Below are 27,814 nucleotides of genomic sequence, written 5' to 3' on the forward strand. Positions count from 1 at the left end.
TTTTTTTTTTTTTTTTTCACACACAATTTTGGCCACAAATGTTCCAAACAGACTGTTGGATATTCACAGTTTCAATTCACCCAAAGTTCAAATAATCACAAAAAGGGTTAAATGTCCACTCTGATATTGCAATGGTTCCCAAGAGCAAATATCCGATGATCACAAGAGGGGAAAAAAACCTTTAAGTTTTAAGGCTTCAAGGTTCCAGTTTTCCAAGTTTCAAGTCCCTGTTCGGGCGCCACTTCTGTAACGGTGGCTTACCCGATAATGAATTCAAATAATCAACCAACAATTGTTTGTAAATAAAAATTAATATGTTCAGGCGCCAGACAGGTGTATCCCATGTCAATCTTTCATTATAATAACCCAGATAGCTTGTGCCACCAGTTATACAAAAAAAAATATAAAAATAAATCACCATGGAACAGTTCAGATTCAGTTTAGCAATGTCTGTATTTCAAACGAAAAAAGAGGAAAAAAATATATACATAAACCACTACATTTTTCAGTCAAAGTTCTGTCCAATAATCCACAGATTCAACAGTTCGTTCATCCAAAAAGAAATATCAAAACATATCAATTTGGTTGTCATAAAGTGGGGAAAAAAAAAAACTCAAAACAAAACCAAACCCAAAATAAATAAATAATATATTACTCAGTCACAACCTGAGTTTGTGGGGGAACCGGAATGACCCGGATGTGGAAAAAGCAGAGGTGAATTGATATGAGTGTTTAGGGAAAAACCAGCCGCGAATCCAGCCACGCCGTAGCCCTTAGCAATAATGATGCTCTGATGGATTGTAAATGGATATAGCCCAGGATCCAGACGGTCACCGCTCACTTGGGGTTCTTGTCCACGACAAGTACAAGACTTTGTTATGAAGAGCGTTATTTTCTCTCCAGCGTCCGCTCCAGCAAGGCACAGCGTCTAACAAGCTGAGGATTTTGACTCCGTCTCCCAGGTAAGTGAAAAAACTACTTTATGTTTAGTGTTCCACTGTCCAACCTCCACAGCTCGTTCAATGCAGATCTGTACTTCCAGTTGGCGTTTGACTGAAACTATTGAGGCTTTCCGGTTCTCATCTCGTTCAATCGCACTTTTCATAAACTTTGCGTCTTTTCCAACACTTCCTCCCTTTTTTCATCAGTGTACTCCTCCTTTTATGTGATTCCCTCATTTCCGTTTTTTCACTTAGCAACGGAAATGGGCGGAGACAGTCATTTAATTAATCATTATTTTATTTTATTTTTTTTTTGTGGTTATGTTTCGGGTTCGCCACAAAAAGACAGTCACAATAGTAATTAGAAAAAATGTATTCACTGTTTTCCAGTAAAGAAAAAAAAAAAACGAAACAAAAAAAATAATAATAAAATAAGAAGCATTACAATAGCAAAATGAATTGACGTAATTCGAGATTTCAAATAATACATCTTGAATTATGTCAAGTTTTCTCACCCCATAAAACATCATTACATTTTGTTGCATTTATTCTGCGGGACAAGCTACAATTTGTCGAATAAATAACTTCTAGATAATATATGGGAAACACTTACTGAGAAATTTTTGGATACGTGTTAAAGGTAGGTAAAGTTTATTTTATGCTTTAAAGCAGAAGATGAATCCTGGTGGGAACTTCAACCTGAATACAAGACTCATGTCATGAGTTACACAAGCTTATAAATCAAACAGAATTAGTATTTTGAAAATGTAAAATGCAGAACGTTTTCTGTGAACCTGTCTATAAAACATAGTCTATATACAATTAATAATAATCCTTTGTGGTTAATTGTCTAGGTACATGAATGCAGATGCAGGGAACATTTCATCCCTTTTAGGGAGATTTAATAAATGTAACGTTTATCTGGTTAAAATTTGTATGAATAATTATTAATTATCAATTATGAATTATTGTATACATATTCCCCAAATCAGTGATCTTTCTGAGTTTAACAAACAAAAATATAATTTAACTCGACTAAATAACTGATTCTATACAATGTAAATTCATTTGTTATTTACCATCATTTATTTGTAAAATATTGAAGTTTTAGCTGTAGTCCTCAGCGTTGTTTGAGTGCACAGCAAATACGTCTGAAGCAGTTCCTGTACTGCTGTCTGACCTGGACAAGAATGAGACGAGAGGAGCTGAGCTGAGCATGAACCGCAATGGAGTTCGTTATTAAACAGGTAAAAAAAAAGGTGTTTTAAGAGACTAGATTTGCATTTTAGATGCATTTTCTATGGAGACACTGAAATGGTTTACTTATTGGATGGAAAAATGTCTGACCTCATTATTGAGGACACAATAGACCAGGAAGATGAAGGTTCCCTGCTGGGAGTTCAAGATCAGGAAGAGGATCTCCAGCTCCTTCCTGTCACTAGTGAAGAAACCCAGAATCCAGGAGCAACCAAGAACCACAAACTGAGCCACTGTTTTAAATGCCATAATCCTGTCGAAAAACATATATTATAAACTTAATGTGTCGTACTTGACTATATGTTTTTTTGTTTATACAGCAATTGAATCATGTTTGTTACTTGGTTTGTTTCATCTGTGAAACTTCAGTGTTCCGATTTTTAAGAGTTGAGTTCAGATTGATGATGATCTTGATGAAGAGAATTGTGTTTGACTGCAAAGTAAAAAAAAATTATATAATTAATCCAATTTTTTTCTACCATTTAATACAAAGTCATGAGCAAAATTAAACGAGAAATGTGTTTGTTTACTGATATTATCATGCAAACTGGTCCTAGAAAACTCCAGATGAAACCTTCATCAATTTTAATCCAGCATCTGTTTGAGGAAGATAAAGTCAAATAATCAATGAACAAACATGGATGAAGATAATTTTGAGCAATGAGTCACTTAAACTCACCTTTCACTTCCATGGGATTTAGGATTCACCACAGCAAGCATGGCCACCACAAACAGAGGAACCGTATATCCAATCACACACAGGAATTCATTGCTAAGCGCCTTCCTATTAGTGGAGCTGATCTGTGATAGGTTCTTCACACAGACGAAGAGCAGCACAGCTTCAATGAACATCCACACAAAGCCAGAGAGAAAGAGGAAGTGCAGCACTCCTGATATCACGGCACACAACACCTGGAGATCATGAGAGACGGTTATGATGATTCTCAGTGAGACTGTGCTGAGCTGTAGAGCTCCTTCATCATTCTCACCTGATGACGGCGTATGAGTCTCAGGAACTGTTGTGTGAGCAGGAACAGAAGGTGAGCCAACAGAAGACTGATGCAGATGTTGATTCGAGCCACATTATTCACTCCAGGACTCCACTGACAAAGGGCAAAGGTCAACAGGGCCAAACTGAAGAACACCAACCCCACGGTCACACACACCAAATTCAACAGGTCCATCAGTGAGTCGCTCTGAGAAAACATGTCCGAGAACATGAGTGCTAAATCTGTGCTGTTCTTCAACGCTCACCATAAATGTTCTCGTACCTCTGATGGGCGGCTGGTTTGCATGATGAGAGCGAATGTGGACAGATGAACACACGAACACACAGTGTAGCTGCTATTGGTCTCTAAAACAGAACAACCGTCTACAATCCACTCGCTGATATTCCAGTACACACAGGACAGGGAACCGCTGGGGTCAAACTCCTGCAAAAAGAAGAAAGAACATGCAGAAAACAATGCAAAAATGAATTTTCAACCCGATATCAGGGCAATTAATACATATTTTAGGAGTTGCCCAATGCGTATGAATAACCTACTCCTGAGCACAGCCCTACCCATCACTGGGGTTTAGACTGTAAAAAAAACCCTGTGAAATTTACAGTAAAAAAACGGCAGCTGTGGTTGCCAGAATTTTACTTTAAAAAATATGGTGGCAACCTTTTATGTTTTTGGGACTTCAATTTACGGGCAAAAAAAAAAAAAAACACCTGTGAAACTTATGTTAAAAAACTGGCAGCTTTGTTATAAATAGCCATTTTACTTTTACGACTTTTTAGTAGCTTTTTTTGTAATGTTAAGAGTTTTTTATTATTATTTAGTTGATTATCACCATTGTTGAGATTCATACGCTGATGTCTGTGTGGGTCTAAATCATACAAAAGGAATTTTATACACTGTGTTTTTAAGTTTCTTCTGATTATTTGTTTGCCACTGCTGGCTCGCATACAGTAGGGTCATGGAGCTATTATACTCATAAAGATGAAATACATAAAACAGACCTAATACAATAAAAGACTTAATGAGATCAGTGAATCACACCACTACATGATGATTTTTTTAACATCAAAAATAGATAACATGCCATAACGAAAGTGAAGGGAGTCAGAGAAAATCTAAAGTTAGAAAGTAAAGGGCCAAGAGCCCAACTAAAGCAAACACTGATCTCCATAATGGTGACTTCAAACTTTATTGTTTTTAATAAAGCATCAACATCTAAACTTCTGGTCATTCTCAATAACAACTTTAGTGACACATTTGTTTGTAATACAATATTGTTTTGGTAACCACAGCTGCCAGTTATCAAGTTCTGTTCCATAAAACCTAAAATATTACCACCGTATTTTTTAAGATAAAGCACCTCCAACAAGCTGCCAATTTTTTTAATGTAAACCGTAAACTTAAGTGCTGTTTAGTGGTTGGAAACCACCGCCGCCAGTCTTTTACCGTAAGGTACAAAAAATGCAACGGTATGTTTTTTTTTTTTCAGTGTACTTCCAAAATCCTTAAATTTAACAGTATTTCACTGTAAAAATTACACGAAATCTCCTCTGAGAGATATTAAAGTTTTTCACTGTATATGGTTTACTGTTAGTTTACTGTTTTTTACTGTTTTTACTGTTTTTTACAGTGTTGTGACAAATCATTGGAATAATAGATGATCAGTTCTCAGGTTGGACAAAACACATTTCAGTCTCTCACTCTGATGTGTTTGAGGGTGAAGTTGACTGGTTTGGTGAGTTTAGTATTGGTGATTTTGAGAAGAGTAGCTGAGATCACAGTGGACATCATGGTTTTCTTCGTGTCATTTGACGTGTTGAAGAAGTCTGGCTTCAGTAGATTCTCCAATGTGGTATAACTCATGAAAGCCACAGCAGCTGATCCTGTGTGACAGAAGCAGACGTTTTTTATTATTATCATTTTTTTTTTAAATCAAATTATAAAACTAAAATACGCCACATACCATTGTTGTTCTTGGCAATCCCAATGAGATCAATGTCCACAAAAGAATTTGTTGTGTTAAGTCGAGGGATTTTATCTAAGGTTGCGTTTGGTCCAACCATGAAGATTTGTACCTCTGATTAAAAACTGCAATTATTAAATGAATCCGTATTAACAATAAGACAATCAAAATAGTTTTTCACTTACCCACAGAGTCAAGAGTAAAACTGACATTGTCATATGTGTCTGTCGGCTTCACCAACATGGACACCAGCTTCTCGCTGGCTTGTAACACACGGTTTCCGTCTGACACCAGTTTATTTGGGTCAGCTGATGATGGCGCTAAAACCTTCTCTGATGCGTTGAGGACCATATTCCAAATTTTTTTCACATCCTATTTTAGTAAGCATTTGTAAATGTTGAAACAAAAGAAAACATTGCTATAGTATGATTTCAGTCAGTGAAAAATGATTATTATTTTGTTATTTTTGTCTTACGTTCAAAGGGAGCACTTCATCTTTAATGTTTTCTATCCGGTCAAGAAGATTATCTACACATTGTCCGAGGGTCTGACTCTGAAATCACAATTGAGCTTTACAAATAAAACCGAAAACTAAAGGACTGTACTGTGGACTATTTGAAGTCAAACAAAAATGAATTGCCCCAGTCAACACTTTGATCTCACCATGTGGTCACAACGTCAGCAATCTGAGTTCACAGTGATGTAAAAGTTTAACCTCACTGTGTGCTCATGCCATGACCACAATATGAGCTCATCCTAGCTAGACATGTTATTGTTCTATGAATGTTTTGAGAGCATTATGTTTTGGTCTTGGACTATATACATATCCTATATTGGAGATTAACGGTGAGACGTACATGCTCAGGCAGATTCGGCTTGAAGTCGGTCATCCTCGGACGCGATGCTGTGTGCGCTGTTATAAAAAAAATTCGTGCACACAGCCAAGAGAAATGGGGTCTTGCCTGAACTTGAGACCCAGCAACTATTAATACAGTTATTTCAGTTGCTTATAATTTGGCTTTGGCTGCATTACCCTATAGTTATTTGTTATTTGTATTGTTTTTACAAATGTAATCAAGATTTTCCATTTACCATTAAATGACCGAAACGACTCGATAAAAGATTTGTTTATTTTGCTGAACGAGACTCAAAGATCCAAGTCAGTAAAATGATCCGAACTTCCCACTACTACTCGTAAGCTGATATTAGTATTTAAACAGTCTCTATGATAAATGTTTGTGAAAAAAAATATTTTGATATATTTTTTTTTGATGGTTATAGAGTTTTAATGACAGATTTTAACTATGGCCATAATATGAGCACACAGTGAGAGTGCTGTGCGGTTACAATTTTAGATCATTATGAATTCACATTGTGATCATATGGATACATCACTGTGAGATCAACGTGTTGACAGGGTGTTCATATTCTGTTACAAAGTTAAAGAAACAACAAATAGTTCAACATATTTTAAACAAAAACACTGGCTATTTAGCATTATTTAGCTGATGTTTCAGAAATGTAGCCAGCATCAACGTACCCTGCATTCATCCAGTGTGGTAATCAGACCTGGAATGTGAAAAGTTTTTTGAAATCATTTTAAATTCATTTCCTTTAATTCAGTGGGACCGATCAGACACACACAAATGATTCATTGTATTTAATGAATAATCGAGCAAACTCACTCAACAAAGGTCTGTGAAACTTCCCCCAAATCAAGCTAACACACTAGCAAAACTCGAAGTCCTCTTACAGAACACAGCAATGGCGCCTTTTCACAGACTTTCCAAAAGTTACGGTGTACAGTACAGTTAGTGACCTTAAAAATTCCTAACACTGAGGATCATGAGATTCTGTTATATCTCATGATACTAAAAGTCATATCTTTCTTACTTTGAGATAGAGCCACGGAAAACAGACAAAACACACAATCACACTGCATTCATGTAATATAAACGTCAAATCAAACTCAGATCACATGCATATGTGTTTTTGAGGGTTTCTAAATAACATTAATGAGACCAAAACATATATTGTCACCAAAAACAAATTTGGATGAAGTCCAACATTACACTAACCTGAAGAATTATGACTGGTAGATGCTGTGGAAGTGATTGGCGCTAAAGGACCTGAAACAAAAACGTAGTGAAATAGATGCTACATTACTGTGTTATTCATGAAGATAATTAATATGAGGTGCTTTTTTTGAAAAGCACATTCCAGTTTGGCAACTCATTCATTCACCTGTAGTAGTGGGAGTAGTAGATGTTGTGGAAGTGACCATGTGTAATGGAACTGAACCAACACAACCAATAAAAGACAAAAACAGAGTTTAAATCTGACTTTAAGTCAGTTTAAGTCAGATTTTAAGGAAGTTTTGTGTTGTTATATGGAGGGTTGCATTTTAATATCAGAATGCAGTTCAACATAAACCTTACCAGTTGATGTGGAACTAGAAGTTGTGGAAGTGACCGACTGTAAAGAAACTGAAATAATAGCAGATGGAAAGAGATGTTAGTTCGGACTCAGATGTTGAATTACTGTGTTCTACATGAAGAAGGTTATTTGGATAAGCATCTTTGGAAAGCCATATCTTAGTCCAGCAACACATTCACCTGAAGTAGTGGAACTGGTGGATGTTGTAGAAGTGACCGGCTGTAAAGAAACTGAAATAATAGCAGATGGAAAGAGATGTTAGATCAGACTCAGATGTTGAATTACAATGTTCTTCATGAAGATTGTGAATGGTTGTGTTTCAATATTACAATCCAGTCCAGCAACGCACTGACCTGTAGATATAGAATTTGTAGAAGTTGTGGAAGTGACTGGCGTTAAATAAACTGAAAAATATAAAAGATGGAAAAAGAACAGATGGTTTTCATGAAGATAAGAGATTTATTTTTAAAGGCAACTTTCAGTCTAAAATCATCCTCACCTGTAGATGGTGTGAAATTGACCGGCTGTAGAGAAACTGAAATAATAACAGATGGAAACAGAAATCAGACTCAGATGTTGAATTACTGTGTTCTACATGAAGAAGGTTATTTGGAGAAGCATCTTTGGAAAGCCATATCTTAGTCCAGCAACACATTCACCTGAAGTAGTGGAACTGGTAGATGTTGTAGAAGTGACCGGCTGTGAAGAAACTGAAACAATAACAGATGGAAACAGATGTTAGATCAGACTCAGATGTTGAATTACTGAACACAATTATTAAGAAGAGTTGCTTTTGAAAGGAAGCTAAATTCCAGTTTGCCAACACATTCACCTGTGGGACTAGTATATGTTGTGGAAGTGATCATGTGTAAAGGAACTGAAACAATACAAGACAGAAACTTAAACCAAGTTTAAAATCAGACTAAGATGCTGAATTAGTGTGTTCTTCATGAAGCTACAGTCTGGGAACACGCTCACCTGTAGATGTGGGACTAGTAGATGTTGTGGAAGAGGTTGTCGGCAAATGTTCTGTAAAATGTACAAGATGGGAAGAGATGCCAAGTCAGATTTAAAGGAAGTTCTGTGTTGTTATATGGAGGGTTGCATTTTAATATCAGAAAGCAGTTCAAAATAAACCTTACCAGTAGATGTAGAACTAGAAGTTGTGGAAGTGACCGAATGTGAAGAAACTGAAATAATAGCAGATGGAAAGAGATGTTAGTTCGGACTCAGATGTTGAATTACTGTGTTCTACATGAAGATTGTGAATGGTTGTGTTTCAATATTACAATCCAGTCCAGCAACGCACTGACCTGTAGATATAGAATTTGTAGAAGTTGTGGAAGTGACCGGCGTTACATAAACTGAAAAATATAAAAGATGGAAAAAGAACAGATGGTTTTCATGAAGATAAGAGATTTATTTTAAAAGGCGACTTTCAGTCTAAAATCAGCCTCACCTGTAGATGGTGTGAAATTGACCGGCTCTAGAGAAATTGAAACAATAACAGATGGAAACAGATGTTAAATAAGACTCACAAAGCAAAAACTCATGTGTTAAATGAACTCTCCTGTGAGTTTATATGACTCCACACTCAAGAGTGTTAAATGAACACTGAAGAGGTGTTAAAGTTAATGAGATAATTAAGTGGATATTTGAGTGATGATTGACCATTATTGAAGACACCTGATGTTACAAGTAGAATCACTGAAGGTGAAAAAAATCACAATTTTAAGTCACCTCTAGGGATATCAGTGTTTGCTTCAGTTAGGCAGTTAACCCTTACAATTTTTACTTTAGATTTTGTTTCACTGTTATAACATCATTATAACTGCCAGATGAACAAAGAAAAATATGATCTGATAGTGTTATGTTTTAACAGCATCATCGGTTGAATTGAATCACTGATCTAATTTAGAACCTAATCTCTGATTTAAATGTATCTGGTTGATTACACCGTCACATTGATTCTACAGCATAAGATCCAAAATTTGTGTTACAGTTCAAATGCCTTAAGTTATTTGATTTAAAAAAAATCTGTCATTTAGGCACTCACAGACATCAAGAATCAGTGTATGAATCTCAACAATGGTGATAGTAATTTCCTTTTCCTAAATGAATATTCTGTCCAAGACAATTCAGATCATAATTTATTCATACTGCAATGCATGATGGGAGCCATGCATTTGTTTTGATTGGTGGAGCCCATAATTCACTTCAACATGCTTTATTTTATTCACCATTGTTAAGATTCACAGGCACATTATTGATGTTAGTGTGTCTAAATAAAATAATTTTTCAAACTCTTTTGATGAGAACAATTTTTAAGAAATATGTTGGATTATATTGAAAGTGCTGAAAAACATTTGGTAAAGAATTATAGTGTTGCTGTAATCAACAAGGTAAACCTAACGCTCTAAACGAGTTTTGTGATTCTGGACAAATGACGGTTATGCCAAACCATAACCAACACCACCTGATCACATTTTCTCTTAGTTCATCTGGCAGTTGTAATTCAGTTACAATAGCCAAACTAAATCTAATGTTAATAGTTTAACAGTCAAGGAGGCCAGCTAAAGTAGAACAATGATCAACATAATGGTGACTTCAAAAATGAAATTTTCTCCTTCAGTGATTCTCCTTATTAACATCAGGTGTCTTCAATGATGGTCAGTCATCATTCAATTAATCACTAATTAACTTTAACACTCTTGAGTCTGGAGCCAAATAAACTCCCAAGAGAGTTAATTTAACACTGGACTTTTTTGTTGAATTACTGTGTTCTACATGAAGACAGTTATTTGGAGAAGCATCTTTGGAAAGCCATATCTTAGTCCAGCAACACATTCACCTGAAGTAGTAGAACTGGTAGATGTTGTAGAAGTGACCGGCTGTGAAGAAACTGAAACAATAACAGATGGAAACAGATGTTAGATCAGACTCAGATGATGAATTACTGTGTTCTTCATGAAGCTGCATCCCAGTCCAGGAACATGCTCACCTGTAGATGTGGGACTAGTAGATGTTGTGGAAGAGGTTGTCTGCAAATGTTCTGTAAAATTTACAAGATGGGAAGAGATGCCAAGTCAGATTTAAAGGAAGTTCTGTGTTGTTATGTAGAGGGTTGCATTTTAATATCAGAATTCAGTTCGGCATAAACCTTACCAGTAGATTTAGAACTAGAAGTTGTGGAAGTGACCGACTGTAAAGAAACTGAAATAATAGCAGATGGAAAGAGATGTTAGATCAGACTCAGATGTTGAATTACAATGTTCTTCATGAAGATTGTGAATGGTTGTGTTTCAATATTACAATCCAGTCCAGCAACGCACTGACCTGTAGATATAGAATTTGTAGAAGTTGTGGAAGTGACCGGCGTTACATAAACTGAAAAATATAAAAGATGGAAAAAGAACAGATGATTTTCATGAAGATAAGAGATTAATTTTAAAAGGCAACTTTCAGTCTAAAATCAGCCTCACCTGTAGATGTGAAATTGACCGGCTCTAGAGAAACTGAAATAATAACAGATGGAAACAGAAATCAGACTCAGATGTTGAATTACTGTATTCCAAATTAAGAAGGTTAATTGGAGATGCTTTTTTTGGAAAGCCATATCTTAGTCCAGCAACACATTCACCTGAAGTAGTAGAACTGGTAGATGTTGTAGAAGTGACCGGCTGTGAAGAAACTGAAACAATAACAGATGGAAACAGATGTTAAATCAGACTCACAAAGCAAAAACTCATGTGTTAAATGAACTCTCCTGTGAGTTTATATGACTCCACACTCAAGAGTGTTAAATGAACACTGAAGAGGTGTTAAAGTTAATGAGATAATTAAGTGGATATTTGAGTGATGATTGACCATTATTGAAGACGCCTGATGTTACAAGTAGAATCACTGAAGGAGAAAAAAAAAATCACAATTTTAAGTCACCACTATGGATATCAGTGTTTGCTTTAGTTAGGCAGTTAACCCTTACAATTTTTACTTTAGATTTTGTTTCACTGTTATAACATCATTTGAACTGCCAGATGAACAAAGTAAAATATGATCTGATAGTGTTATGTTTTAACAACATCATCAGTTGAATTGAATCACTGATCTATTTAGAACCTAATCTCTGATTTAAATGTATCTGGTTGATTACAGCATCACATTGATTCTACAGCATAAGATCCAGAATTTCTGTTACAGTTCAAATGCCTTAATTTATTTGATTAAAAAAAAAATCTGTCATTTAGGCACTCACAGACATCAAGAATCAGTGTATGAATCTCAACAATGGTGACAGTAATTTCCTTTTCCTAAATGAATATTCTGTCCAAGACAATTCATGAATTTATGCTGAAAACATGAATTTATGCTGTGAAAACGGACATTTTAACATGGGGTATATGGACATTTGCTCCCTTTTGGGACCGGCCTCTAGCGGATTTTCGATGTATTGCATTTTTTCGCACTTCCAGGTAGGCTTCATTTTTCAGATTAGAATGTTGCTGCTTGGTTAACATCAGGTGAGTTCAATAATGCTCAATCATCACTCAATTATTCACTTAATTATCTCATTAACTTTAACACTGCTTTAGTGTTAATTTAACACTCTGTTTAGAGTTTATATAATTCTCATTTTAAAGTGTTAATTTAACACTGGGGATTTTGCTGTAAAGAAGACATTAACTATGGAGGGTTGAATTTTAATATCAGAATGCAGTTCGGCATCATCCTCACCAGTAGATGTAGAAATAGAAGTTGTGGAAGCTACCGGCTGTGAAGAAACTGAAACAATAACGGATGGAAACAGATGTTAAATCAGACTCAGATGTTGAATTACTGTGTTCTTCATGAGCTACGTCCCAGTCTGGGAACACGCTGACCTGTAGATGTGGGACTAGTAAACGTTGTGGAAGAGGTTGTCGGCAAATAAGCTGTAAAATGTACAAGATGGGAAGAGATGCCAAGTCAGATTTAAAGGAAGTTCTGTGCTGTTCAGGAATACATTAACTATGGGTGGTTGCATTTTAATATCAGAATCCAGTTCATCATCCTCACCAGTAGATGTAGAACTAGTAGAGGTTGTAGAAGTGACCGGCTGTGAAGAAACTGAAACAATAACAGATGGAAACAGATGTTAAATCATAATCAGATGTTGAATTACTGTGTCGGTCAATAAGCTACATCCCAGTCCTGGAACATGCTCACCTGTAGATGTCGGACTAGGAGATGTTTTGGAAGAGGTTGTCTGCAAATACTCTGTAAAATGTAAAAGATGGGAAGAGATGCCAAGTCAGATTTAAAGGAAGTTCTGTGTTGTTCAAGAAGACATTAACTATGGAGGGTTGAATTTTAATATCAGAAAGCAGTTCGGCATCATCCTCACCAGTAGATGTAGAAGTAGAAGTTGTGGAAGCTACCGGCTGAAAAGGAACTGAAAAAATAACGGATGGAAACAGATGTTAAATCAGACTCAGATGTTGAATTACTGTGTTCTACATGAAGAAGGTTATTTGGATAAGCATCTTTGGAAAGCCATATCTCAGTCCAGCAACACATTCACCTGAAGTAGTGAAACTGGTAGATGTTGTAGAAGTGACCGGCTGTGAAGAAACTGAAACAATAACAGATGGAAACAGATGTTAGATCAGACTCAGATGTTGAATTACAATGTTCCTTATGAAGATTGTGAATGGTTGTGTTTCAATATTACAATCCAGTCCAGCAACGCACTGACCTGTAGATGTAGAATTTGTAGAAGTTGTGGAAGTGACCGGCGTTACATAAACTGAAAAATATAAAAGATGGAAAAAGCACAGATGGAAACTGCTGTGTTCATGAAGATAAGAGATTAATTTTAGAAGGCAACTTTCAGTCTAAAATCATCCTCACCTGTAGATGTTGTAAAATTGACCGGCTGTAGAGAAACTGAAATAATAACAGATGGAAACAGAAATCAGACTCATATGTTGAATTACTGTATTCTAAATGAAGAAGGTTATTTGGAGAGGCATCTTTGGAAAGCCATATCTTAGTCCAGCAACACATTCACCTGAAGTAGTGGAACTGGTAGATGTTGTAGAAGTGACCGGCTGTGAAGAAACTGAAACAATAACAGATGGAAACAGATGTTAAACCAGACTCACAAAGCAAAAACTCGTGTTAAATGAACTCTCCTGTGAGTTTATACGACTCCACACTCAAGAGTGTTAAATGAACACTGAAGAGGTGTTAAAGTTAATGAGATAATTAAGTGGATATTTGAGTGATGATTGACCATTATTGAAGACGCCTGATGTTACAAGTAGAATCACTGAAGGAGAAAAAAAAATCACAATTTTAAGTGACCACTAGGGATATCAGTGTTTGCTTCAGTTAGGCAGTTAACACTTACAATTTTTACTTTAGATTTTGTTTCACTGTTATAACATCATTATAACTGCCAGATGAACAAAGAAAAATATGATCTGATAGTGTTATGTTTTAACAACATCATCAATTGAATTGAATCACTGATCTAATTTAAACCCTAATCTCTGATTTAAAGTATCTGGTTGATTACAGCTTCACATTGATTTTACAGCATAAGATCCAAAATGTTACAGTTCAAATGCCTTAAGTTATTTGATTAAAATAAATTTGTCATTTAGGCACTCACAGACATCAAGAATCAGTGTATGAATCTCAACAATGGTGATAGTAATTTCCTTTTCCTAAATGAATATTCTGTCCAAGACAATTCAGATCATAATTTATTCATACTGCGATGCATGATGGGAGCCATGAATTTGTTTTGATTGGTGGAGCCCATTATTCACTTCAACATGCTTTATATTATTCACCATTGTTGAGATTCACAGGCACATTATTGATGTTAGTGTGTCTAAATAAAATAATTTTTCAAACTCTTTTGATGAGAACACATTTTGAGAAATATATTGGATTATATTGAAAGTGCTGAAAAACATTTAGTAAAGAATTATTGTGTTGCTGTAATCAACAAGGTAAACTTTACGCTCCAAACGAGTTTTGTGATTCTGGACAAATGATGGTTATGTCAAACCATAACCAACACCACCTGATCACATTTTCTCTTAGTTCATCTGGCAGTTGTAATTCAGTTACAATAGCCAAACTAAATATAATGTTAATAGTTAAAGGGTCAAGGAGGCCAGCTAAAGCAAACAATGATCAACATAATGGTGACTTCAAAAATGAGATTTTCTCCTTCAGTGATTCTCCTTGTCAACATCAGGTGTCTTTAATGATGGTCAATCATCATTCAATTAATCAGTAATTAACTCTTGAGTGTTAAATTAACACTCATATTTTAACACTTTAACACTCTTGAGTCTGGAGCCAAATAAACTCCCAGGACAGTTAATTTAACACTGGAGTTTTTGCTGTGCAGACATTGAATTACTGTGTTCTACATGAAGACAGTTATTTGGATAAGCATCTTTGGAAAGCCATATCTCAGTCCACATTCCACAGTCCACAGTCAACACATTCACCTGAAGTAGTGGAACTGGCAGATGTTGTAGAAGTGACCGGCTGTGAAGAAACTGAAACAATAACAAATGGAAACAGATGTTAAATCAGACTCAGGTGTTGAATTACTGTGTTTGTCAATAAGCTACATCCAAGTCCGGGAACATGCTCACCTGTAGATGTGGGACTAGTAGACGTTGTGGAAGAGGTTGTCTGCAAATATTCTGTAAAATGTACAATATGGGAAGAGATGCCAAGTCAGATTTTAAGGAAGTTCTGTGTTGTTCAGGAAGACATTAGCTATGGAGGTTCTCATTTTAATATCAGAATGCAGTTCGGCATCATCCTCACCAGTAGATGTAAAACTAGACGTTGTGGAAGCTTCCGGCTCTAAAGGGTTCAAAAGAGTCAAAAGAGCATCAAAAGAGTTTGAAAAATTATTTTATTCAGACACACTAACATCAATAATGTGCCTGTGAATCTCAACAATGGTGAATAAAATAAAACATGTTGAAGTGAATTATGGGCTCCACCAATCAAAACAAATTCCTGGCTCCCATCATGCATTGCAGTATGAATAAATTATGATCTGAACAACACAGAACTTCCTTAAAATCTGACTTGGCATCTCTTCCCATCTTGTACATTTTACAGATTATTTGCCAACAACCTCTTCCACAACATCTACTAGTCCCACATCTACAGGTGAGCATGTTCCCAGACAGACTTCAACATCTGAGTCTGATCTAACTGATCACCTGAGTCTGAATAACGGATGGAAACAGATGTTAGATCAGACTCAGATGTTGAATTACTGTAGTCTTCAAGAAGCTACATCCAAGTCCGGGAACATGCTCACCTTTAGATGTGGGACTAGTAGATGTTGTGGAAGAGGTTGTCGGTAAATAATCTGTAAAATGTACAAGATGGGAAGAGATGCCAAGTCAGATTTTAAGGAAGTTCTGTGTTGTTCAGGAAGACATTAACTAAAGCAGTGCTAAAGTTAATGAGATGATTAATTGAGTGATAATTGAGCATTATCGAGGACACCTGACGTTAACAAGCAGAATCACTGAAAGAGAGAATCGTAATTGGTAAGTCCCCATTATGGAGATCAGTGCTTGCTTTAGTTGGGCTCTTGACCCTTAAGTAATTAACTTTAGATTTAGTTTGGCTGCTGTACCTGAGTTAAACCAGCTAGATGAACAAAGAGAAAGGTGTTATGGCAGTGTTGATTGTGTTTTAATATAATCAATAGTCGGCCTGATTCACGTAACTCATTGAGAGCATAATTTCAGAGTTAAATTTAGTATCTTATGGATTATAGCAACACTGTTGTTGTAGAGTATGCATTTTCTATTAAATCCAAATTGATCAAATCAATTACAAAACAAACATACAGACATCAAGAATTAGCGTATGAATCTCAACAATGGTGACAAAGAGATGAACGCGATTTGATTGGTGGTATCCAGAATACATTGCAAAATGCTTTATAATTGTCACCATTGTTGAGATTCACAGGCTGATTATTGATGTCTTCAAGTTTTAAGAAATTATTTTGATTACATTGTAAAAGTTACAAATGTTATGGTTTTTAAGGACATTGCTACTATAAATCAATAAAGTGAACACAGCGAACACCATCAAATAATCTTTTCTCTTTGTTCATCTGGCTGTTGTAACTCAAAAACAACAACCAATCAAAAATCTGGAGTTAATTACTGAAGGGTCAAGAGCCCAACTAAACCAAGCACTGATCTCCATAATGGTAACATACCAATTACGATTTTCTCCTTCAGTGATTCTGCTTGTTAACATTAGGTGTCCTCGATAATGTTCAATTATCACTCAATTAATCATCCCGTCAACTTTAGCACTGCTTCAGTGTTTTTATCAGTCTCTGAGTGTGGACTCATAAACATTGAGCAATGTTTTAAAAAAATAGCAAATACCTCAGTGAATCAAGTTATTTCATAATGACTATAAAACCATCAACAGGTAACCATTATAACCTGATCTCACTTCGCTCTAACTTTAGTGTTTGACTCAAAACGGCCAAAAAAAAAAAAAGACAAAGATACACGAGGAGTTAAGAGCCCAACTAATGGACTAATCTTAAGATTTGATGTCTTCTTTTCTTTTCAGTTGATTTCAGCTAAGACTGTCTGAAGTTAGTCGTAGTTGTGTTTCTCTTTTCTTTAGTCATTCTGCTTGTTAACAGCATGTGTTCATCACTAATGCTCAATCATCCCTATGGGGATCAGTGTTTAGTTTAGTTGGGCAGTTGACCTTTACATGTTGAACTTTAGATTCCGGATGCTCTTTTATCACTTTCTGGTCATATCGTCACCAGCCCGTTATGTTCATTCCTTCTATTGGAGTAGTTGACATAAATGCTTCATGACGCATTCACGCAAGGAGCGTTCCCAAAGTGTGGTTGACGCATTGTGAGTTCTCACGAAAAGGAACTATGTTGAGCCAGACTGGGATATTGAACTACTGTGTTCTTCATGAGGAAAATCATGTTGACTGATTTCTTTTAAATGGCCAGATTGAGTCCAGAAAGACTCATCCTCACCTGTAGATTTTGAACTGGTAGATGTTGTGGAAGTGTCCGGCTGTAAAGAAACTGAAACAATAACACATGATAAATCAGACTTGTATGCTGAATTACTTTATTTTGAAAGTCACATTTAACCCAGAAACGTGCTCACCTTCAGTAGTGGGACTGGTAGATATAGAGGATGTGACTGACAGTAAATGATCTGTAACATTAACAATATGAAAAGAGATGCTAAGCCAAAATTAGATGAAGTGCTGTGTTCTTATTAAGGCATTATGCAGGGTTGCATTTCAATACAGTCCAGTCTAATATCATCCTCACCTGTGGAAGTAGAACTGGTAGATGGTGTGGAAGTGACCGGCAGTAAAGAAACTGAAACAATAAACAGATGATAAAGCAATCAGATGATGAATTAAAACACTTTTCCAAGAAGACACTAATTACGCAAGAGGATCTTTTGAAAGTCACGTTCAGCCCAGAAACATGCTCACCTTCAGGAGTGGGACTGGTAGATGTTAAATATATGATAAATATATCTATGAAATGTCTTTAAATGAAAAAATTCAAAACGAAAAAAGAAATAGGCTACTCTGTGATTATGTAATCCATTAGGCCTATGGGCATTTATAGGCGTTCACAGAGATGGCGATCGCTGTCAATTCTGTCCCTGGGAAAAGTAGCTTTTCGCCGAATTAATAAAGGAACTACGTTTCATTACCAAATTTTCAGTAGTAGCACGTTACACTACTTTTTACTTGAAAAAGTAGTTGCGTTACACACAACACTGCATACTGTGAGTTCACCATGTGACATCACTGTGACATCACTCTGATAGTGTTGAGAAACAGGAAGTAGAATGTCCTTTATTTGAACTGTTTGCTCTCATTCTGATCAATATTTTTAATTCACAAAAGCTCATATATTACTGTTATGTTCTGGATGAGTAGTAACCACGACACGTATATCTTCAACAATGCTCTTTTATTTAAATTTTAACTTCCATGTGTTTGACCGTAACTTCACATGACTAAAACTAGAACTGCTCTTCTTCTTCTACCCACTCCTCTATCCTCTTACAACACAGCACCCCTAAAGGTAGCATTAGGAATTACAGTATAGGACACAACAATTACTGACACTGTATCACTGTATGAGAATGGTGTGATACAGATCCACAAACATTCAGCCTAAACACAATCCAACAGAGGAATCGTCAGACTACATTACCAGCTGAGGTCGTCTGTGGTGCGACTGTCGTATCCGTGATGCTGATTTTAGTAACAGCTGGGGAAATAATTACAGATTAATACTAATTAATTAAATAATACCAGGAGCTCTTGAACACATAATTACCTGCACAGTATAAAATAATATAAAACAACTAACAAGCAATTTGCAAAAACCTTGATAAAGCAAAAAAGTGTGATTTTTAATTTATTGCGTGTCTCTCTGAAATGCTTGATTCTGATTGGTCAGTGCAGTTTCTGTAACTGAAACACAGCCCACTCACTAGATGTCAGTATTTGTTTGTAACGACCGCTTACAAAGCTAGAGATGGTAGTTCCTCAAGGCTATAGGCAATGTTTGCACAGGAATCATTGACACATGTCAGATTTAACACATGTAGTGTGTGTGCTGAGGGACAACACATGTTGTGTGGTTTTTAACACATGTAGTGTTACCAGTTGAGATGGTCACTGGTGAGACAGTTGTAGAGCTGGTGTTAATGCTGCCAGTGTCTGAAAGTTTGGATGAATAATGATTAATCAACAGAAACACAAAAATGATGAATGTGTAGAAAGAGCTCGTGTGAATATAATTACCTGCACAGTATGCTGAAGGACAGTCAGTTGGACTGACCAGCTCGTAGACATAATAATCCCCTGGACAGGCTTTGACTTTAATGGGAAAAGATCCGGTAAAGCAGCAGAAATTGTTCCCGTAACCGCAGACATCTCGAGTGACGACTCCATCTGTTACTGTTGGGTGTCCACCACGGATCCACAGTGCGTAAAAAGTGCCACAGCTGAACTGAGCAACACACGTGTCTGGGATATGAGCGCTCATGCCGTTAATGAAGAGACGATACCAGCCACTCCAGGAGACAGACTGGTCACAGTTGCTGACTGAAGCATATGTATTACTGACGGATCTCCATGTATCGTTCAGCACAGTGTAGTTGTAGCAGGGGTCAACAGAGGGATAAGCTGTTGTGAAAAAAAAACATGTAAATAATTATTGCATAAATTATATAATACTTTTTCATAAAATTGATTGAATTAATTCTAATTCACAGTGGCTAGTTCACAGTGTTGGGGTAGCTACTCTGAAACTGTAGTTTGACAAGCTACAAGCTACTCATAAGTTAAAGTAGTTAAACTACAGTCCTTTTGGAAAAGTAGTTAGCTACACTACAAGTTACTATCAAAAAGTAGCTAAGTAAAGAACGTATATTATAAATAACTGAATAAGTGTCTGAGGAATGTTCTAAGTAAAATAAAATAATGCAATACAATTTTGATTTCAAAGAGTATTGTTTTATTACACACAACACTCATATATCCCAGAGTGTTTGTCAAAAGTGCAAAATTGCAACAAATAGCCTACAACATTGCAGGAACATTTTCTCAAAAATACCGATTGAACTTGGACAAATAAGGCCATGGGTAATTAACGTTAGTTGTTTCTCCATCCTCCAAATCTGCCGTCACGTCTTGCTCCATCATGCATAATCATAATATGGGTGTGTCAACCCACTTCTGCACGTCAGTGAACCGTTAGCCGCAAGATGCGTGATTAAACAACAGGTGGCGGTAACGGCAAAAAATGAGTTTGTAATCTAACAAGAAGAAGAATATCCTTGCATCGCGCTGATTCACGCAGGCTCGACAAACGCAATGTAGCTTCTGCTCGAGCTACACCGCTACTTGACGCAAAAAGTAGTTCGCTACTGGAAAAAAAGCAACTGCCAAGCTACTGAAAAATGTAGTTAAGTTAGTAGCGTCGCTACTTGTTGTTAACTACTCCCCAACATTGCTAGTTCACTAGAATGACTATAAACCAGAGCTACCAGAGGCAGCAGCAAACGTCTTTAAAATAACATAAAACAACTAAAAATCTATTTGTAAAAACCTCAAAGCAAATAAAACAAAAAAGTGTGATTTTTAAACCATGACAACATTTATTGCGTGTCGCTCTTAAACGCTTGATTCTGATTGGTCAGTGCAGTGTCTGTAACCAAAACACAGCCCTCAGTATTTGTTTGTAACGACCGCTTACAAATGGGGGTGGAATTGTTGCTTTATCCCAAATAAATAGATTATGATCCACAAATAAAGGACAAACGGTCACACCGTGGAGTCGACAAGAGCGCGCAAGAAGAATTTTCACTTAATATCCAAGTTCTCCTTTTGTTTCAGCCTAGTATTCATCACAAAGCTGTGGTTATTTTAATTTTTTACCTTCTCACAAATCTGTATTTTAATTACACGCGTCCCTACTTTTTAAAACAGAAGAATAGTATTGCAGTCTAAATTGCATAGCGCTTAAAGGAGTAGTTCACTTTTGAAAAAACTTTTGCTGATAATTTACTCACCCCCATGTCATCCAAGATGTCCATGTCTTTCTTTCCTCAGTCGAAAAGAAATTTAGGTTTTTGATGAAAACATTCCAGGATTTTTCTCCATATAATGGACTTACATGGGAACCAAACGGTCCAAAGTCCAAAAGACAGTTAATAACAGTTTCAGATGCAGCTTCAAATGTCTTTAAACGACACCAGACGATGAATAAGGGTCTTATCATGCGAAACGATCGGTTATTTCAAAGCTTATTCCAAAAATGTAACTTTTCTAAGGACAAATGCTAGCCTTGCTCTATTCTGTGAGGCGCGTTTGTAACGTCACGTAATACGTAATTACGTTCAAAAGGTCACGGGCGACGTAGCCGAAAGTACAGAATCAAAATCGTCCGACATCGTTGTTTTACCTTTTAATTACTTTTTTTGTAAATGGCGTTGAGTTGGTTTGCACGTTCAACCTATGCGTTCAACTTGTAAACACTGATTCTGTACTTCCGGCTACGTCGCCCGTGACCTTTTGAACGTAATTACGTATTACGTGACGTTACAAACGCGCCTCACAGAATAGAGCAAGGCTAGCATTTGTCCTTAGAAAAGTTACATTTTTGGAATAAGTTTTGAAATAAGCGATCGTTTCGCATGATAAGACCCTTATTCATCGTCTGGTGTCGTTTAAAGACATTTGAAGCTGCATCTGAAACTGTTATTAACTGTCTTTTGGACCTTGAACCGTTTGGTTCCCATGTAAGTCCATTATATGGAGAAAAATCCTGGAATGTTTTCATCAAAAACCTTAATTTCTTTTCGACTGAAGAAAGAAAGACATGGACATCTTGGATGACATGGGGGCGAGGAAATTATTAGCAAAGGTTTTTTCAAAAGTGAACTAATCCTGTAAGTGAGTTGATGTTCGATCGATGTTGCAGCATGAAGAAAGTAAGGAGTTCCTCAAAGCTAGATCACACGTCATCAGTGTGTTCTGTGAGAGGTAGAAAGTTCTTCCTGAACCAAAACTATGAGTTTATGCTGTTCATGCTATGTATTCATGGGCTTTATGCCCAATGTCACATGGACAAACATGAAGCAGGTCTAGCATCCACATGTGAAGAGTTATTTATTATCTATTAGATTTGAAGGTAACTAGCTAACCTAGTTCCTTTTATTGGTGGTGTTTTATTCAATTTTAATATTCACATATAGTGAGAACAAGAAAAATAACAAAAACTTTTATTCATCAATCTTCCTATATGCAACGGAGATTGGTTATGCTCATCTGTGTTGGCTTCTGTGAATCCATCTGCAATAAAACAGCTCAATATTTAATGAAAAGACCGAACCGGAAGCGCTCCTGACGGAAGGGCTGGATCTGATGTTATATTGATGATAGCGTCTACTGTAAAAAAAATATTGTTGGTTTAACTTAAAAAAAATTAAGTAACCTGGTTGCCTTAAAATTTTAAGTTGATTGAACTGGAAAAAGTAAGTTAATACAATGAAGGATATTGATTTAATCATCAGAAACTCAAAATAATAAGTTATCTCAACTAAATAAATTAGTTAAGTTGATTTGACAAAAGAAAAAATGTTGTGATAACAAATCATGAAAATATTTTTACAGTGTACAAAACTGCACACACTATCTTTAACTAGCGGTCTGACATCTACACCTACACTTTAAGAGTTGTGTTAAAAATGACACATGTCAGATTTAACACATGTAGTGTGTGTGCTCAGGGACAACGCGTGTCAAATTTAACACACAACCTGTGTTGTTTCTTAACACATCTTTGTGTTTATAAAGACTACACATTTTGTGTTACCTTTAACTCAACTAATGTGTTACATTACCAGTTGAGATGGTCACTGGTGTGACAGTTGTAGAGCTGGTGTTAATGCTGCCAGTGTCTGAAAGTTTGGATGAATAATGATTAATCAACAGAAACACAAATATCATAAATGTGTAGAAAGAGCTCATGTGAATATAATTACCTGCACAGTATGCTGAATTACAGAGAGTTGGTCTGACCAGCTCATAGACATAATAATCTCCTGGACAGGCTTTGACTTTAATGGGAAAAGATCCGGTAAAGCAGCAGTAATTGTTCCCGTAACCGCAGACATCTCGAGTGACGACTCCATCTGTTACTGTTGGGTGTCCACCACGGATCCACAGTGAGACAGAAGTGCCACAGCCGAACTGAGCAACACACGTGTCTGGGATATGAGCGCTCATGCCGTTAATGAAGAGACGATACCAGCCGCTCCAGGAGACAGACTGGTCACAGTTTCCAAATGAATCATGTGTATTATTGATGGATCTCCATGTATCATTCAGCACCGTGTAGTTGTTGCAGGGGTCTGACAGATTAGATGTAGTGAAAATATATTAAGAAATCATGACATGTTATTGTTAATAAAATGTTCTTGCTATAAAATCTATCCAGAAGTTCAGCTTTAGTCATTCCTATCTATGGTAATTTCCAATGAACAAAATATTACTTCATAAAGGGGAAGCAAAACTGCCAATCTTGAGTAACACAGCAGAAGTGAACATTATAACAGACAGTATCCTTCAGGAAAAATATGACTAATCACCAGAAACACATTGATTTCCCGAGATTTAATAGCGGTCAAAATTAAGCTGAGAAAAACTATACATTACCAATGGAGGTTGTCGCTTGTGTGACAGTTACAGAGGCCAAGAGATCTGAGATATAAATAAATAAATTATAGCGAATACAAATTAATTAACCAAAATTTCAAAAGATTTGAATCAGAACGTTTTAGGTGAACTCTATTAAACTCTTGGATGTTGACGTATGGTCAACGTGTCACGATCACCAGTTGGAGTGCCCCAGAGAATCACCAGAGGGCACTCCACATCAGAACTGATCACTTCACCAGAACTCCGTTTCCCATAATGCCTCATCCCTGTGACTGATTACACGCACACCTGCACCTCATTTCAGACTGCCTACATAAGCCACACTCAAACAAGGACTCTTTGTGAAGTATTACATTGCCACTGCCTGTAATTTCTGAGCGTGTTACCCTGTTTCTTGTTTCTCTGGTTTCGATCCTGGTTTGTTTCCTGACTTCTGCCTGTTTGCTGCCTGCCCCGATCTTCTGCCTGTTACCTGACGACTCTCTGCGCTCACTCTCTGATATCCCTGTTTTGCTGTTTCCTGACCCCTGCCTGTTTGACCATTCTTAAATTAAAGCTGCATTTGGATCTTCATCTCATCTCGTCTCCAGCTTCGTAACAGAATACTTCGCCGCACCAAGATCCAGCAGTGTTACCAAAATGAATCCAGCAGCCCAAATTATGCGTCTCCGCCAAGGAAATCAAACGATTGAGCGTTATGTGATGGACTTTTTGGACCTTGCTCATCTGACTTGCATGGACGAGGTTTGCTTAATGATATTTTTTCGTGGAGGATTATCTGAGCCGCTAAGCTTCCTTATGCCATTGCATGACCCTAGCTGGACTCTAAAACAGTATATTGACTTGGCCCTGCAACTGAGCAGTTCAACTCTTTCTGTGAGTTTGACTTCTGCCAATTCTGAGTCTCTTCACGCCTCGCCCACCCAGCCTGAAAATCTTCACGCCACGTCAACCATTAGGCCTGTCACCAGATCGGTCTATGGCCGTCTAGGACTGGTTGCCAGTGTGGCAGATCCCCCGCCGAAGTCAGTGCGGAGGATCAAGAGGACTGTCGTTCCCGGGTCCCGCCAGCCAGAGCCTGTTCAGCCTTGTCACGTCTCAGCAGAGCTTCCAGGGCCTCGTCACGTCAGCCCTGCCGAGCCTGCGCTCACCGCCAGCCCTGCCGAGCCTGCGCTCACCGCCAGCCCTGCCGAGCCTGCGCTCACCGCCAGCCCTGCCGAGCCAGAGACGCTTCACGTCACTTCTGCCGAGCCAGAGACGCTTCACGTCACTTCTGCCGAGCCAGAGACGCTTCACTTCACTTCTGCCGAGCCAGAGACGCTTCACGTCACTTCTGCCGAGCCAGAGACGCTTCACGTCACTTCTGCCGAGCCAGAGACGCTTCACGTCACTTCTGCCGAGCCAGAGACGCTTCACGTCACTTCTGCCGAGCCAGAGACGCTTCACGTCACTTCTGCCGAGCCAGAGACGCTTCACGTCACTTCTGCCGAGCCAGAGACGCTTCACGTCACTTCTGCCGAGCCAGAGACGCTTCACTTCACTTCTGCCGAGCCAGAGACGCTTCACGTCACTTCTACCGAGCCAGAGACGCTTCATGTCACTTCTGCCGAGCCAGTGTCTAAAGACAAGATGGCCGCCTCCAAGCCAGTGTCTAAAGACAAGATGGCCGCCTCCAAGCCAGTGTCTAAAGACAAGATGGCCGATTCAGAGACTGTTGAAATCACTTCTGCTGATCCAGATTCTGTTCACGTCACCACCTTCGAGCCAGTGTCTCCGGACAAGATGGCCGCCTCCAAGCCAGTGTCTCCGGACAAGATGGCCGCCTCCAAACCAGTGTCTCGGGACAAGATGGCCGCCTCCAAGCCAGTGTCTCCGGACAAGATGGCCGACCCAGTGTCTCCGGACAAGATGGCCGACCCAGTGTCTCCGGACAAGATGGCCGACCCAGTGTCTCCGGACAAGATGGCCGACCCAGTGTCTCCAGACAAGATGGCCGACCCAGTGTCTCCGGACAAGATGGCCGACCCAGTGTCTCTGGACAAGATGGCCGACCCAGTGTCTGTTCCTGAGTTTGTTTCTGTGTTTGTGACCATTTCTGTTCTAGTGTCTGTTCATGAGCCGGTGTCTGTTCCTGAGCTGGTGTCTGGTCCCGAGCCGGTGTCTGGTCCTGAGAGGGCATCACCGCCCAGGCCGCCCAAGGGGTCTTCACAGCCGTGGCCACCCGAGGGGTCCTCACCGCCGTGGTCTCCTGAAAGGTCTTCACCGCCGTGGCCGCCCGAGGGGTCCTCACCGCCGTGGTCTCCTGAAAGGTCTTCACCGCCGTGGCCGCCCGAGGGGTCCTCACCGCCGTGGTCTCCTGAAAGGTCTTCACCGCCGTGGCCGCCCGAGGGGTCCTCACCGCCGTGGTCTCCTGAAAGGTCTTCACCGCCGTGGCCGCCCGAGGGGTCCTCACCGCCGTGGTCTCCTGAAAGGTCTTCACCGCCGTGGCCGCCTGAGGGGTCTTCACGACCGTGGCCGCCTGAGGGACCTTCACTGCTGTGGACACCCGAGGGTCCCACAGTTCCGCCCTGGTCACGTCCACAGCCTGCTCTGCCCTGGTCATGCCCACAGTTTGATTCGCCTTGGACGCCTGAGGGTCCGACAGCTCCGCCCTGGTCTTCGCCTCGTCCAGCTCCGCCCTGGCCTTTGCCTGCACAGCCTGCTCCGCCCAGGTCGCCTGCTCAGCCTGCTCCGCTCTGGTCGCCTGCACAGCCTGCTCCGCTCTGGTCGCCTGCTCAGCCTGATACGCTCTGGTCACCTGCTCCTCTTCTGCTCCACGGACCTGGCCCTCCATCCCACCCCCAGATCCGCCTTCGCTCCTCCGCCCACCTGGACAGTTTTGTTTGTTTTGAGCGTCTGGAAGCCGCTCTTTGGGGTGGGGCTATGTCACGATCACCAGTTGGAGTGCCCCAGAGAATCACCAGAGGGCACTCCACATCAGAACTGATCACTTCACCAGAACTCCGTTTCCCATAATGCCTCATCCCTGTGACTGATTACACGCACACCTGCACCTCATTTCAGACTGCCTACATAAGCCACACTCAAACAAGGACTCTTTGCGAAGTATTACATTGCCACTGCCTGTAATTTCTGAGCGTGTTACCCTGTTTCTTGTTTCTCTGGTTTCGATCCTGGTTTGTTTCCTGACTTCTGCCTGTTTGCTGCCTGCCCCGATCTTCTGCCTGTTACCTGACGACTCTCTGCGCTCACTCTCTGATATCCCTGTTTTGCTGTTTCCTGACCCCTGCCTGTTTGACCATTCTTAAATTAAAGCTGCATTTGGATCTTCATCTCATCTCGTCTCCAGCTTCGTAACACAACGTATGATCTCGGATGTTGACGTATGGTCAAAAGACGTCCCAAGACGTCAGTTAAATGATGTCTTGGGATGAGACTGCGCTGATTTAAATATGGTGAAATGGTTTAATCAGATTGGAAACACATAATAAAATTAGCCTTAATATTTATTAAACAAACATGTGGGCCTGCTTATGCGTTATTATCACAACAAAAAAATGATAAGCAAGAATTAAGCAAAAAAAAAAAAAAACACTGCTTATTGACTTACACAGCATAACAGAGATGATAGCCTGTGCTCTTAGAAAACCTGTCAGGAAACACAAATTTAAAAAAAAAAATATCAATAAAAACTGATTTTGATTTTGAGAATACTACATTAATCACCTGTCATAAAAAAAAGAAAAAAAGAAAAGAAAATTAATCTTTTGCAGCAGTGAAAAGCACTATTATAATATAGTCACCTTTATGAAGAGAAGGAGCCATTGTCAGTTTGGTCATTCTGTTGTATTTCTCTTTATATAAAAACAGTTCAGATGATGAGTTTCCTTTACAGTTTAGAGAGAGACAGA

General features: G+C 38.6%; 2 protein-coding genes across 11 annotated transcripts; both read right to left on the bottom strand.

The window, feature by feature from the left end:
• Window positions 1-1,363: 1,363 nt before the first annotated feature.
• LOC120461552 (adhesion G protein-coupled receptor E3) lies at window positions 1,364-18,949 on the bottom strand. 10 transcript variants are annotated; one of them, XM_089130796.1, is made up of 45 exons: window positions 18,886-18,949; window positions 17,980-18,030; window positions 17,810-17,860; window positions 17,674-17,724; window positions 15,444-15,482; window positions 15,266-15,316; window positions 15,116-15,166; window positions 13,654-13,704; window positions 13,494-13,529; window positions 13,339-13,389; window positions 13,165-13,215; window positions 12,988-13,035; window positions 12,810-12,860; window positions 12,660-12,710; window positions 12,485-12,535; window positions 12,339-12,386; window positions 11,245-11,295; window positions 11,087-11,119; window positions 10,941-10,991; window positions 10,770-10,817; window positions 10,606-10,656; window positions 10,456-10,506; window positions 9,064-9,090; window positions 8,918-8,968; window positions 8,747-8,794; window positions 8,583-8,633; window positions 8,264-8,314; window positions 8,104-8,139; window positions 7,958-8,008; window positions 7,784-7,834; window positions 7,607-7,654; window positions 7,413-7,463; window positions 7,247-7,297; window positions 6,709-6,737; window positions 5,644-5,721; window positions 5,354-5,540; window positions 5,169-5,282; window positions 4,907-5,088; window positions 3,470-3,631; window positions 3,188-3,394; window positions 2,878-3,110; window positions 2,729-2,795; window positions 2,540-2,631; window positions 2,289-2,451; window positions 1,364-2,121 (listed from the first exon to the last, which is right to left on the bottom strand). In XM_089130796.1, exons 32-45 carry the CDS (start codon window positions 7,450-7,452, stop codon window positions 2,062-2,064), a joined length of 1,665 nt encoding a protein of 554 aa, XP_088986922.1. In that variant the 5' UTR covers window positions 7,453-7,463; window positions 7,607-7,654; window positions 7,784-7,834; window positions 7,958-8,008; window positions 8,104-8,139; window positions 8,264-8,314; window positions 8,583-8,633; window positions 8,747-8,794; window positions 8,918-8,968; window positions 9,064-9,090; window positions 10,456-10,506; window positions 10,606-10,656; window positions 10,770-10,817; window positions 10,941-10,991; window positions 11,087-11,119; window positions 11,245-11,295; window positions 12,339-12,386; window positions 12,485-12,535; window positions 12,660-12,710; window positions 12,810-12,860; window positions 12,988-13,035; window positions 13,165-13,215; window positions 13,339-13,389; window positions 13,494-13,529; window positions 13,654-13,704; window positions 15,116-15,166; window positions 15,266-15,316; window positions 15,444-15,482; window positions 17,674-17,724; window positions 17,810-17,860; window positions 17,980-18,030; window positions 18,886-18,949; the 3' UTR covers window positions 1,364-2,061. The 10 variants fall into 10 exon arrangements, with proteins under 10 accessions (XP_088986922.1, XP_088986923.1, XP_088986925.1 ...); XM_089130797.1 differs by lacking the exons at window positions 8,583-8,633; window positions 8,747-8,794; XM_089130799.1 differs by lacking the exons at window positions 7,958-8,008; window positions 8,104-8,139; window positions 8,264-8,314.
• LOC148978804 (uncharacterized) lies at window positions 18,676-27,813 on the bottom strand. The gene is made up of 7 exons (XM_089130806.1): window positions 27,707-27,813; window positions 27,514-27,552; window positions 23,901-23,945; window positions 23,228-23,596; window positions 23,087-23,143; window positions 19,482-19,865; window positions 18,676-19,397 (listed from the first exon to the last, which is right to left on the bottom strand). The coding sequence occupies exons 1-7, from the start codon at window positions 27,741-27,743 to the stop codon at window positions 19,273-19,275; spliced, it is 1,056 nt and encodes a 351-aa protein (XP_088986932.1). The 5' UTR covers window positions 27,744-27,813; the 3' UTR covers window positions 18,676-19,272.
• Window position 27,814: the final 1 nt, after the last annotated feature.

Source organism: Pimephales promelas, chromosome 5 (assembly GCF_988280905.1).
Source record: "Pimephales promelas chromosome 5, fPimPro1.hap1.1, whole genome shotgun sequence".
Taxonomy (NCBI): domain Eukaryota; kingdom Metazoa; phylum Chordata; class Actinopteri; order Cypriniformes; family Leuciscidae; genus Pimephales; species Pimephales promelas.

Bases quoted from the DNA above. Each gene is read 5' to 3' on its own strand.
- LOC120461552 (XM_089130804.1), bottom strand. From the start codon at position 7,452: ATGGTCACTTCCACAACATCTACTACTCCCACTACTACAG. The intron at 3,111-3,187 runs GTGAGAATGATG...CATGATCTCCAG, and splicing joins GACTCATACGCCGTCATCAG to GTGTTGTGTGCCGTGATATC. The intron at 2,796-2,877 runs GTGAGTTTAAGT...TTCCTCAAACAG, and splicing joins AAATCCCATGGAAGTGAAAG to ATGCTGGATTAAAATTGATG.
- LOC148978804 (XM_089130806.1), bottom strand. From the start codon at position 27,743: ATGACCAAACTGACAATGGCTCCTTCTCTTCATAAAG. The intron at 27,553-27,706 runs GTGACTATATTA...GTTTCCTGACAG, and splicing joins GGCTCCTTCTCTTCATAAAG to GTTTTCTAAGAGCACAGGCT. The intron at 19,398-19,481 runs GTAATTATATTC...CCAAACTTTCAG, and splicing joins TCCTTCAGCATACTGTGCAG to ACACTGGCAGCATTAACACC.